At 35.6% G+C, this 13,538-nt stretch overlaps 1 protein-coding gene across 21 annotated transcripts in view; it reads right to left on the bottom strand.

The window, feature by feature from the left end:
• The window catches only part of ppfia4 (PTPRF interacting protein alpha 4), a gene marked incomplete at its 3' end in the record, with an annotated part of 125,097 nt that overhangs the window by 28,863 nt on the left and 82,696 nt on the right, over positions 1-13,538 (bottom strand). For 10 of the 21 annotated variants that reach the window (XR_014532232.1, XM_083534021.1, XM_083534036.1 and 7 more), the window contains exons 3-13: positions 13,317-13,481; positions 11,781-11,855; positions 9,004-9,078; positions 7,510-7,731; positions 6,510-6,656; positions 5,978-6,116; positions 4,499-4,578; positions 3,975-4,106; positions 2,318-2,380; positions 1,433-1,524; positions 8-140 (exon numbers count right to left, since the gene is read on the bottom strand). Coding sequence is in view for 20 of the 21 variants with exons in the window: in XM_083534021.1 (XP_083390147.1) it covers positions 8-140; positions 1,433-1,524; positions 2,318-2,380; positions 3,975-4,106; positions 4,499-4,578; positions 5,978-6,116; positions 6,510-6,656; positions 7,510-7,731; positions 9,004-9,078; positions 11,781-11,855; positions 13,317-13,481 (1,323 nt within the window). Of the gene's footprint in view, positions 1-7; positions 141-1,432; positions 1,525-2,317; positions 2,381-3,974; positions 4,107-4,498; positions 4,583-5,977; positions 6,117-6,509; positions 6,657-7,509; positions 7,732-9,003; positions 9,079-11,780; positions 11,856-13,316; positions 13,482-13,538 lie in introns of all 21 variants that reach the window. The other 11 variants (XM_083534022.1, XM_083534024.1, XM_083534027.1 and 8 more) reach the window with 4 other exon arrangements.

Here is a 13,538-nt window from a genome sequence, read left to right as displayed (position 1 = left end):
ACAGTACCTTTGCTGGCTCGTCCCTAAGTGCTACCAATCTTCCTTTTTGTGCTCGTCGAATGACTCCTGTAGTGGCAAAATGCTCCCCCTGTCCTTCCACCACAGAAAAACGCAGGTCTGTGGCACTGCCCAAATGAGACCTGGTAACAATATTATAAAAGAAAAAATATACATTAAAAACTACAATGAATTTAAATTAAAATGAGCAAACCTCATTTATTAAGTCATCTATCCGGAACATTACTAAGGATTGTAAACACCACTGTATTTTATTTATTGCTAGTCTGTGATTTTCACAGAGACAGAATAGTAAACTAAAGATTTAAATGAGCACATAGTGTATTATAACTTATCAGCAAGAATGATCACTTACGCTTGGGCGGCCACAAAATTTACTATACTACACTATACACTAAACTGTGTCAAAGCTCAGTAAGATAACCCTAATACATTTGTGTGAGAATGAAAGTAAACCCTTCTTGAATTCTATGGGTTTTTTTGTATCGGGAAATATAAAAAATAAATAATCTGTACCTTGCCAGGTTTTAAAATGAGGTAAACACAGCCACAGATTGACAGACAACAACGCGACATATTACAGCGAGTCATTATTTATTTTGCAAAAATAAACCCAAAATGGAAAACGAATGTGTGAAAAACTAAAGACAACTTTTCAACTTCCATAGGATTTCAGAGGCTAAGTAACAGTCAGCTTCTGCTCATAAAATGGCCTTAATTAGTTAAATAAGATCATCAGCAAGTGTGACCACCTCTATAAAAGCCCAAGTCTTTTTCAGCCACAAAACCTAGGCACCTTTCAGTCACTAAGTTGTACATTTCAATAGTATTATAGGTGTACGGGTAGGATAGGTATTTAAATGTGAGGTCATCTATCTGACAGCAAAAGCTTGGCCGAAATTGGGCCATGCAACAGGACAATGATTTGATTCAAAGTCCAGACCTAAACCTGACTGAAATTCTGTGGCAGGACCTTAAGAGAGCTGTGCCTAAACAAATGCCTGCAAACCCCAATGAACTGAAGCAACATTGTAAAGAACAGTGAGCCAAAATTCCTCTACAACGATGTGAGAGACTGATAGTCATACAGAACACGATTACTTGTGGTTCTACAAGATAGTGATTCATAAGGTGTACTTTTTTCACACAGCTTTTCACACATGAACTCCCCATTTTTGCTTGCTTTTTTTGTAAAAAAAAAAAAAAAGGATAATTACATGTAAAATGTTGTGTAGTGTTCATCTGAGGTTGCATGTATGATTTTTATTATAGCAAAGAAGGTGTGCTTTCTTTTTCACATGACTGTGTATGTGTAAATTACCACTGTGTGTGTAAATTAATGTTATGTATATTATATATATATATATATATATATATATATATATATATATATATATATATTAGTATACATTACCGAGGGTGTGTCCCATCTCCAAAAGCTCCACTCCTTCTCTTTAGATGATCAATCTCTGCGCGAAGCTTCTCAATTTCTCCGATCAGTCTTTCCTAAAAAGCAAGTCGTATCTTTAAACTTCAAATGACTTCCAAATTAAGTAATGGTACAGTAGAATGAAAAATATAGAAATTTTTAAAACAGTGTGTGAAAAGTTGTAACAATCCTAACTTTACCAACCACAATTTCTTATCATTTCTTTGCTTTATTTTTTGTTATTCAACAGTTTTTCCAAGAATTTGTGCTTACATTCCTTAAATCAGTTCATTTGTGTTTGCTATTCACTGTAGCATTCCATTTCCTAGTTCTAAACAGTAGCGTTAGCAACATCCTAAGCGATTGCAAATAAGTATTTTCAGATACATGTTTTTTGGGGTGCAAAATATGAAACCTCGTAATGTAAAGATGAGCAGGAAGAAGGAACCAGTTAGTCATCATACTATAAAGTAAAGGTGGCATCTTTGGGATCAATTTTCACTGAGAGAGCAGAAGTAAACCACACATTTGGCTCCACTGTGTCACTCAATTTAAAGTTCTTTAAGGAACTGTTGTATAAACGCGATATTGTAGCCACAACCATGCACATACACTGAATATCAGCACAATTGTGACTAACCATGCAAACTTCATGCCTATGGGAAATCACAGCCATTCAAAAATTCATTCTAATCACATTCTTGCTTGTGTAATATAACTTCATTTGAGGATCTTTAGCTCTCATTGACTAACTCTAGTTATTATGATGTTATATATATATGTGGCTAATTTAATACTCTGTAGAGTCATTAGAGTAATGTATACATACAGCCATCCAATTCCAGAAACCCTTGTACCCACTAATCTTACCTTAGTGTGGTGGAACTCTTCCAGCTGCTTCTGTGAATTTTCCAGATCCTGAATGAGTGCATTCTAAATAATTAAATGAAAGGAAAAAATTTAAGTGGGATATCATTGTTAAATTTGCTATCAGTATACAGTACATTACAGTATTAAATATGTACTAAGTTGTAGCTTAGTATTGCTGTTTACTTGACATTCATTCCACTTAACATTATTCTCCCTGCAACCAAGGAAAACTGTCATAGAACTAGCTTCATTAATGCCATTTAGTAAAGAAATCTGTTACTACATGTTCTTAGCAACACAAAGTTCTCATGATATAGAAGATATAGTGACAAGCTTAAACAATTATAATTGTTTTTAGCTATAAACTTTTTTTTTTTAAGAAAGAAACTGAGGATGACTAGTACTTGAATTACTTGGATTTAGATTAGATTTAGATTTCTATTTAGACCTAGTACTTGGGACAAATCTCAAAAGTTTCTTCTTTTACCTCAGCCAACCAATGACTGTATGACATATATGTTAAATAAATGAGCACAGCTAAGCCTAAAAAAATTGTTTCAAGTCACATCCAACTATTGTATTTTAGTGTCTAAGTAGGAATAATGCCATTGTCTTTTGTAATGATTTTCTTATGATACACAATATAGTTAATGCTACAGACTGCATTGTTGCTTTTAAAGGTAAACCAGCCCTGGTGCTACCTTTTAGTGAATTGTTTCAATGTGCTTGAATAAGCAAAGACTCACAATATAATGCTACATCCTCAAAACTCCATGAACTCCATTTCATTCGAAAAATGTATATGTTTAATCAAGTTTTAATAATTTGCTAGCATCATTTGCTAGCATCATTTTTTTTTTTAGACTAGCGTCAATTCCAGCAGAAACTTAGATTGCTAAGGTAGCTAGTCAAATTCCAGAAAATAGGAAAAAGTAAACACCTTTATTATTTTACTTTACTTTCTGATTAATTTGTTAGCAAACTAGTGTATGGTGCAGTAGCTATGCATTTGAGGTTTTTGGCCAAAATGAACGAGTTGCTTAACGACAAAATAACTGACGTAGTTCATTAGTAATAAGAGTTTTTTTCCCCACTGAAAAGCATGCCATTTTAGAATACAAAAAATTGAATTTTTTAATAATTCATTGCATTATAATAAAATGTCATGCAGTCACTCATGGGGGTTCGTTCACTCTACATGGACAAGTAGTGGGTCACTTGACACTTTTTCAGTCATGTGCAGGTTTTCCCCAGACTGTTCCAAAAAAAGCTGAAAGCACAAATTGTATAGGATGTTTTTGGATGTCTTAGAATCAAAGTTTCCATTCGCTTGAACTAGGAGGAAAACCTGTGCACCCCAGGCTTCCTTACCCTACATCAGTACATGACTTTACTAAGGATCTTGTGTCCGAATTAAACTAATTTTGCAGAAGCGCAATCTAAACCTGGTGAACATCTTTTTAGAGGACTGGAGGGTCAGGTGTCCACAAATTCTTGTCCATACACTTTCAATTTGGTTGCATAGTTCCGTGTCCCTATACAACTAAACATATTCAACCATAAATTTACGACATGCCGTAAAATGCTTTTAATGGTCAGTGACATCAAATGAAACAAATATAGAAAGGATTAGATTTAAAGAGTAGAATGTGTCCACCTTATCCTCCAAGGCTGCCATTCGTTCTTTTAAGTGGAGCTGCAGGCGTTCGTTAGATTCAGTGAGCAGGCGGTCCACTGTATCCGACAGACGCCTGTTGTGTTCCTCGTTCATTTTCTCCCTTTGACGAGCCTGTTTTTAAATAAGGGAATACAATAAGTCAAGAGACATGATGATCTATAATCCAACCAGTAGATGGCAGGCATTTTCATTCATGCACATAGGTGGGAAAGAAATTGAATAAAAGTGTACTTTCAATTTTGTCATTTTTTGTGCAACTATAAATAAGATATTTAAACCAGTAATCAGAAATGATTTGAGAGTCCTGTTAACAGAATCGTGTAATCCTGTTTTCCTACGACTGTCTTCTTGACCGTCCAGTTGGTAAAATGTGGACTGACAGCATTATTCGTTTTTGGCCATTTCATTCTTCTGAAAGCTTGGTATTTGTACTTTGCCTTTTCCATACACAAAAAAATACACTCTTTTAAAACGAAAGCAAACAAGCACATGAGCACACTCACTCGACTAAGCTCCTGGTTCTTCTCCTCCAACTGTGACTCTAATTGTCGGAGACGCTCTTCAATGTTTCCATGGCGTTCCTCTGCCTGCGAAAATTAATGTCACTTTAAAAAACGAGTAGTATTGATTTTTGTAATGTTGCATAACAAACAATGTACTCGCTATTCCATTAATTAAGAATGCTGGGGAAATGGGAATCATAGCCACAAAACGAACAGCTAGTAACTAAAGCTAGCTAGCATGCAATTCTCTCCTTATTTAGGTAATGTGCAGATGTTTTTACACACAAAAAAAAGCCAGAATGGCAATGAGAAACACTACCTAACAACTACTTAACTAAATTACATTTAGCAACTTCACTTAGCTTAAACTGAAAATTACATTTCTGTGTAATATTAAGTAATAGCAAATGTAGACGATTTTCCACCATATACATTAGACATTAAAACAAAACAAAAAAATATATGAATTAACACAAAATACAAAACTAACTATGACACTACAGTACTTATAGTGTGCAAACAATATGTACTAGCCCTCAAAACAGAATTATAGCAAACAGAATTACGGTTTTGGCTTTAACAATATTGGAGTGACATTTGGCCAAAAAAATCGGGACTCACTAGCCACAATAATATGCCACCTGTGCCATCTTATTCATTTCAGTTAAATCACCTGATGAAGCTGGACTAAGCAGAAAAGCAAATGAAATGTAAAACAATGATGTCAAGTGTGTGTTGATTTTGAAGTTAATAAAAAAAAAAAGCTACAACTCAAACAATCAGTGCAATAAGTGAGCAAAAATAAGTCTTGCTTACACTATATAAAATTAGTAAAAGTAAAATTAAAACCAGACACCACTGCCTTCAAACATGGCAACCCTGGACTCCAGAGCCCTTACCCAGTCAGACTCTATGGCTTAATTATTAAGAACGTGTGCCTATGTATATACTATTTAAAATAATATATGTATACAAGAGAAGGTTTCTTTCTTCCACGTTCAACTCAGGACTTATAAATCTTACCTAGGTGAGTTATAGGTTAAATAGTCATGTGCAACCCCCAGCTCAAAAAAACAAAAAAAACCAACCTCTTTCACATAATGCTAGTCACAGAGGAATTTACTATGCCACAGTGCACTACATTTCCATATTTTATGGCTTTAAAAAAACAACAATAATCATACTACAATTTCTTCAAGAGTGGAGTTAACAAAATTTACACACATACCTCTTTACTAAATTGAAAGTGATTTGTAATGAATAAGGCAGATTTTGCCTGCTTTTTTTACTTCTCCATATTTCATATTCTCCATATTGTCTGCTGAAACTTTTTTGGTCTCTTAACCACAACTGCATCTAGTAAATGTAAAATTTAAATATTCAACTAGTATGAGAAGCACGTATTAAACATATGCTGTGTGTGTGTGTGTGTGTGTGTGTGTGTGTGTGTGTGTGTGTGTGTGTGTGTGTGTGTTTGACTTGCTTTTGTCAAAGCAGCCACTCTCTGAGCCAGTTCAGCCTCCACCTCTGGCAGTGTCTCAGCCTTCCTCATGGTCTGCTGTAGCCTCTGTTCAGCCACTTCCAATAGCTCCTGCAAATGGCGCACCTTTTCTTCGCTCTGAAAAATATGATTTAGACTTGGCTTTACCCTAACAAAGTACATAGCTTGCATCATTGCATCCTTTCTCTACAGATTACACTTTACAGAAGTCCTGAGACACTATGTGTAGTTAATTGAATTATAATCTAATCAGATGTAAACACAAAACAAGTAAACACAACCAGACAACAAACCTATGGCAGAGCTGGAGCCTGTACTACAGTCTAATGACAGTTTCCCTATAAATTAACATATTAAGTTCTTATGTGGGTACATTTTTAGTACCTTTTCTCACAACATTATTAAGTGGCCTATAAAGCATTGCAGATTTTTTTTTTTCTAAAAAGGAAAACTAAATATTGCTTTTATATGTTGATATCAAGCAGTTATTAATGCTTATTAAATCTTGACCTGTCGATAGAGCGAGTCCTTGTTAGCCAGCTCGTTTTCTAGCTTGTCATTCAGGTCATGGATGGAAGTTGTTTCACGTTGTGCAGCCAGGTAGCGCTTTTCCAGCGTTGTGATGCGCTCCTCCATGTCCTCCTTCTGTGCCATCGCCTGTTGAACAGGCATATAGTAAGAGCGAAACACACTCCAGGAAAAAAAAAAAAAAAAATATATATATATATATATATATATATATATATATATATATATATATATATATATATATATATATATATATATATATATATATATTATACACAAACAAATTATTGTAATGGACCATTTAGGCAAAAAAGTATTTTCCTTGTACAGTACATTTACATTCTCTAAAAAAAGATTTAGCCTGCTTTCTTTAAGAAAATACATAGATATACATTTTCAATACTGTATGTTTGCAATGCTGTACTTATATAAAATTCTTGAATCTAATTGGTCAGGTGTTGATTCATTTGCTGCAACAACAGCTCTGACTGCAAGGTTTATATGAATGCTTTCTTTTGAATATGCTCTCTTTTCTATAGAACCAACTTCCAAGAAGACCTGCCAGGTGTTCATCATCATCTCCGGTCTTTTAAGTTATTAAGAAAAATGTATATGATTTAGTCATTTCCGATAAAAAGGCATTTTTTTAAATATTTATTCAAGGAGTCTCCAGTGAAAGCACTTTATAACAGGAATAGGCACAGTTGTAACTTTAGGCTTTCCAATTTGGGAACATCTGAAAATAGTACATTATGTTTTTATATTTTTTCAGTAAAAAGGACAATGGTAGAAAATGTATACCATATTAAGCTGTAAAGATCTTTTTTAGACTCTATACTATGTCCATCGTGGGTTTTTTTGCAATTGAAACTGAAAGGTTTTACATTTACTATATGCACCTTCTCATATTAAACATATGAAAGCTGTACCCTTTGGGATTCCAGCACAGCTTTGAATTATATGCTGTGCGGCTCACTCTAACCTCACGGATGTCTCGCTGGTGTTTGACGCTGAACTCCTCGCTCTTCAGCAGCTCCTTGCGCACAACGGCGAGCTCGCTCTCAAGCTCAGCCACGCGGTTATTCAGTGTGTTGGCGCGCTCACGACTCGTGGAAAGATCTTTGTTAGCTTTGTCAAGCAGCTCCTGAAGCTCCGTCGCACGAGTGGAATCATCATGGACATCGATGGAGCCATTAGGCAGCCTCTATATTGAATAGAGACATGAAAGTTACTGCATTGCCATACTGATGTCCTTGTTGATAGAAATGGGAGCACTTATGGGAGCAGTAAGGGTGAGGAGTGAGTAAGAGTTTCATGAGGGTCTTTATTTTATTTATTCATTTTTATTTGACATTAAATCTGAAATGTGAGGCCAAGACAAAGAAAAAATGTAAGGTAATTGTATTGTGGTTGCAGGATGATGATGATAATATGATGATAATGTAAAGTGATAATGATGGTTGATGGTTATAGTCTAGCAGGAGCATCTGGGACAAGTAGCTAAATAGAAGGATTATTAGCAAACGTGATAACCCATATTTTATTCGAAAAAGAACATTGAAAATATATCAAAGGTTTAATTGAGGAATTGATGGCAGATGTACATTTTACACAGCATCCATTTTTTGGAATTGGGGTTATATAAAAAAAAAAATATATATATATCAAAACAGTTTGACAAAGTAATCCATCGCACAAAAAATATCGAACACAATAGGTCACATTGACACATCGTTTTTCTACATTACATCCTCTTTATAGGTTCCTGTAAAAGAACGAGATCTATCTTTCCCCCTTGAGCACTTCTTTGACTGATCACCTCTCCTGCTCATCTATCTATCTATCTATCTATCTATCTATCTATCTATCTATCTATCTATCTATCTATCTATCTATCAATCAATCTATTTTTCGAAAACGAGAATGAGCTCTATTGCAGGCCACTCAAGATATTTGGGTGCACTGTTTCAGGTCATTTGTAAGTGGAAGGAAAAAAGCAGCGCTTGTAATATCCTCTACCTCATAGCAGAAAGATGCTTACATCCCTAGGCACTTTATTCAGCAGTATGGTTTTAATAATCTTGACCTACAACTTGGGAGTAAGTGTGTGTGTGTGTGTGTGTGTGTGTGTGTGTGTGTGTGTGTGTGTGCGTGCGTGCGTGCGTGCGTGCGTGCGTGCGTGCGTGTGTGTGCGTGTATATGTGTATTTGTGTGCGCATCACAATTTTAAGTAGAAATTCCATGTGTGTAGGTGGACATTTGATCTCGAGCTGACACTATTGGTGAAGGTTAATTAAAGAAACCTTCAGGGGAAATACTAGATGTTAAGCAACTCATCATCACCGCCCATGCTATTATGTTGTTTTTAGATATGCTAATGCCCAATTCTCACTCAGATATACATTACATATGTGTACATATACAATAAGCTTCAAAAGCATATGGCGTAAGAATGAACATTATAGAGAGTAACAACCTTCCAGGCTGGTTTTGTGCTGTCCATTTTGTTCCCATCTGTCTTTCCATCTCTTCCCTGGCGCACCATGGCAAGCTGTGGATGATACAATGAACAAACATCCTTAGATGTATATAAACAAGAAAATGCCTGTATTAGGTAGGTTAGGTTCAGTCAGATAACTTTAAATATTACGTTCCATGAAATAAATAAGAGTGATGGTGTAAAAGGTTAAGGGAACCAGTAAATACTCTTTAGGATTAAGGCATAACAGACATGAAACAACAATTTTCCAGAAGCCACTGCACCATGAAATGTGATTTCTGCACCTGATTCCCATTTCCATTTGACTTGTGCTGGTACAGCCTCACCTTGCACTACATCTCTCTTTGTCTTTTTGTGGTTGTTGATGTTTCATGTTCAGGTTAAAGCTGAGAATGGTTTTCTTTATGCACTTTGTGATTTCATGTCTTTTGGTGTTTTTTTTATTTTTGCACCTTAAGATTAATATCTGCACTTTCACCTTTCACCTTTGCTTCTGTTACGTGACAAAATACATGTTGCGGTAAACATAGAAAGAGAGGGAGAGAGAGAGAAAGGAAGGAAGGAGAAAGAATAACTGAGTATATCTAATAACAGAAATGTGATGGAAAAAGCCTGTGAGCATTCATTTTTCTTTCTTTCTTTCTTTCTTTCTTTCTTTCTTTCTTTCTTTCTTTCTTTCTTTCTTTCTTTCTTTCTTTCTGTCTGTCTGTCTGTCTGTCTGTCTGTCTGTCTGTCTGTCTGTCTGCATCTTTGTTTCTGTCTGTCTGTCTGCCTGTCTGGATACTATATCATTTTATACGCTGTTTTGTGGCAGTTAATGCTCAGCATTAGTGAAGCTGAAGAAGAAAACAAGTGCAACAGCCAGGTTTCTTGGTGGAGGTGTCCTTGATAATTTCACTACCATTAGATTATAACTAGTGAATGAATTTGGGCACATATAACTGTTCAATGTGGCTCGCTAATGAATTTCCCCAATGTAAGTGCTTTCAAACTGACTGAAAAGAGAGGTACAGAAAGCAAGGACAGGAATGAGAAAAGGACAGGAAGCTATGAGATGTTAAGCACTAGAGGATGAGTGAAGAGGAGGCTGTACAAGAGAGAGCAAAAAAAAAACATGAAGGTGAGAAAGGTTTAGAGAGAGTATGACAAGATAAAAAAGGAAAGAAGTAAAGTGAAAACATGAAATGAGAAAGAATGGCAAAAACAGGAAGTGAAAGAAAGCATTTGAGAAAACGGTTTAAGGAGAGAAATAATGAGAAAGAGCGAGATAGAGCTCAGAAAATAAATGAGAGAAGAACAGTGAGTAAAAGGTGACACAGAAAGGAGTAGCCAAGGGAAAGTAAAAAAAAAAAATGAAGAAGTAGAGAAAACATGCTGTATGAGAGAATAGGAATGAAAGCTTTGCAGCTATGCATAAAATACAAGGGAAAAGAACGAGAAAGAGATTTTGAAATAATTTTAATTACTTAATGAATACTTGATGTATTTATTTTCTTTTGGAAATTACAACTAACATTATTAGTTCTTCTACTTCTTTTTCTGTTTGGTCTGTCTTTAAAATAAAAGAGTGTAAACCAAACCTCACTAAAAAAGTAGCACATATTATGTATTTACTTCTGCATCGTCTGTAACGTAATGCATAGTAAATGTTAATGACTCTGCTGAATTGCAGCTTTTGACCCAGATACCCAATTACATACAAATAAAAAAAAAAACCACAAATGTAATTTGAAGGAGAATTCTTAGAAAGACAGAAAACTGAAAATAAACATACATTTTTTTTTTTTTTTTTTTTTTTTTTTTTTTTTTTTTTTTACAAAAAAGCAGAAAATAAAAATGTGAAATTCTGTAAAATAAAATGGAAAACCATAGTGGCCATTGTTTGTTTTATGTACAGTAGTTTTATGCTAATCTGTACTATTCAGCAAATTTGCAGCATGCGAACAATGCATACAGTTCAATGAAATGCAAGCAATACATCATATGCAAACAGTGCATCCATTTTTCTGAATATTTTCAGAAACACTGCATCGCTAAAATGCAAACACTGCTCTCGATAATCAGAGTATATAAATTTTTTTAGCCAAACAGCTGTATAAAATGTGTGTGTGTGTGTGTGTGTGTGTGTGTGAAATTAGAGCTCAAATTCTACTGAATCTCCTAATAGCGCTAAGCTCAGCACAGCCTTTAACTTTACTCGTGTTCGACACACAAACTGACGAGAGCTTCAGTTGATTGCATGCTGTGATGACACCACATGACACATCTTGGCCCAACATCTGTGATCATTTGAAAGCATTTTGATAAGGCCCTCTGAAAGCAGCAGAGTCTGCGTTAGCTTCTGATTGGCAAATTGCTTATTTCTGGAGGGAATGGACAACGACACAGAAATGAAACCATAAATCAGATGAAGCTACAAGAAAGCACCTCTTGCGTGCCTCAGTGTGCAATTTTTTCCCATCTAAAACAGAATTTTCAGTTTACAAGCTACAGTTTATTGTAGATGTAAGCTGCTAAACTGAGCCCCCCGAAGCACAGACTGGGCCAAAGGACAGAGCTGGAGAATGAGTTCTGGATTTCTGACAAAAAGAAGAAAATTAAACCTGTTTTTTTTATACACAAAGTATATATAACCTTAAGAACATCAGTTATTATTATCTGAGCTCAGGTTTTTTTCACGTCCCGTGTCCAGTATAGGTCGGATGTTGGACGTTTTCTAGGAGACTAGCATACATCAGTATTAACACACATACCTCCTGATTGCTGGCTGTCAGTTGGCCCTCTAGTGTCGTCACTCTCTCCAGGGCCACGCGTAGTCGCTCCCGCACCTACATCAACACAGCAAAACACAATTACCCAGTGACTATACTTTGACCCGGTATCTTAATTCATATCCACACAATTTCAGCAGCATTTTCTATCATCACGGTAAGAAACTTGTTAAGTGCTTTGAGGCTGCTGAAGGCTTGGAAATAAAAGTTTTGACATTTAAATTATTACAGTATACAATACACTGCACTATAATATCCTACATACTTTACTTTACTTTGGGACATAGTTCATTTCACTTGATGTCTAAAAAGTGCCATTAGCATCTTCAAAAGATACAATTAAGGTCTCTTCCAGAAGAAGAAAAAAAAGCTTTCTTTTCTAACTTAATTCTCTCCCAACAGAGTTTAGACTGATGGTATTCTGAGTTGGTGACCTAATCAACCAGTGTCAGAATGTATTTATTGAGAGATGCTTTAAAACCATTAGATTTTGGTGTAAATGGTACGAATTAAAGAAGGAGAAATTAAAAGAATTTGAAACAGAACGCACAGTAAGGCTTAAAAAAGCAGTGAAGAATCTGATATACTAAACCAGTCATAGCCTAAACTAGCGGCGTGCAATTGGACAATGATATGAAACCCCTGGCTCTAAAAAAAACACGCCTTTTTAAAGTTCTGGTCACAGTAAAGTTCACGATAATACCTTGCAAGCATTTTTATTTTATCTTAAAGTGCAACAAGTATAACTGTGGGAGGAATTCTTTCAGGAACAGGTGGGAATAGGATTAAAAACAGTCCCATGCACAGCTCCCTAACAAGAGACAAACATCCATGAACTCTTTTTAGGCCATAAAATGGAATTTTCACTGTTCAGCATTATAGTTATTTACCACAAAAATAATACCACATTTCTCACGTTTTTTCCTCCCAGCAGGAGGAAACCTGGTACACCTTACATTTCCCATCACTTTGTTCACCAGCAGCTAAACACAGAGATACAATACTCTACACACAGAAACCCAACCGTATTCTGACCATTTTTACAACAGAGTTGCAGCAATAGAATTATTAATTTATTTATACTGATCGAATGTCCAATATGTCAATTTTCATTTCCCCGACGACACGGCAAAAATGATTAACGCTAAATCAAATAAAGGTAAAAAATTTACCACCAAAATCTTGTGTAGTTTACTAAAAAACTATTTCATTCCAGACTTACAAAATACATTCAGCCTTTTTAAATAGTCTGCCTGGATGCCCTATTCATATACTTCACTGTAATTTCGACTGCCCCAGCTAGTTCCTAGTTCTGCAATATTGAATATTTCAGTCCCTTTGTCTATACAACAATAGCAGAAATAGAAAAAGATAAAAATCTGACACAAGGGTTGTTAAGAGTTTTCAATGAGGCCAAGAAAACATTCGGTTTCCCTAATTAGAGCGTCTCTAAATAGGATGCTTTTGTAAAAAATTAATAAATAAAATAAGAGAGGAGGAACTGTAGTGATGTCATACCTTCTCATCCAGGGCTTTGTGGTGCTCGAAAAGAGATTTAAGAGCCTTGAGCACTTCCACTTCACTGGAGACTCCGGAGGGTGGCGGAGCCTGTCTTTTCACCACCGTCATCCTTAATGAGCGTTCGTGACGCGACACCAAGCACTCCAAATGTTCCAGGAGGAGCTACACACACACACACACAGACACACACACACACACACACACACACACACACACACA

Source organism: Silurus aristotelis (genome assembly GCF_946808225.1).
Source record: "Silurus aristotelis genome assembly, chromosome: 28".
Taxonomy (NCBI): domain Eukaryota; kingdom Metazoa; phylum Chordata; class Actinopteri; order Siluriformes; family Siluridae; genus Silurus; species Silurus aristotelis.
Note: the sequence above shows the minus strand (reverse complement) of the source record. Positions and strands in the feature narration are given on the sequence as shown.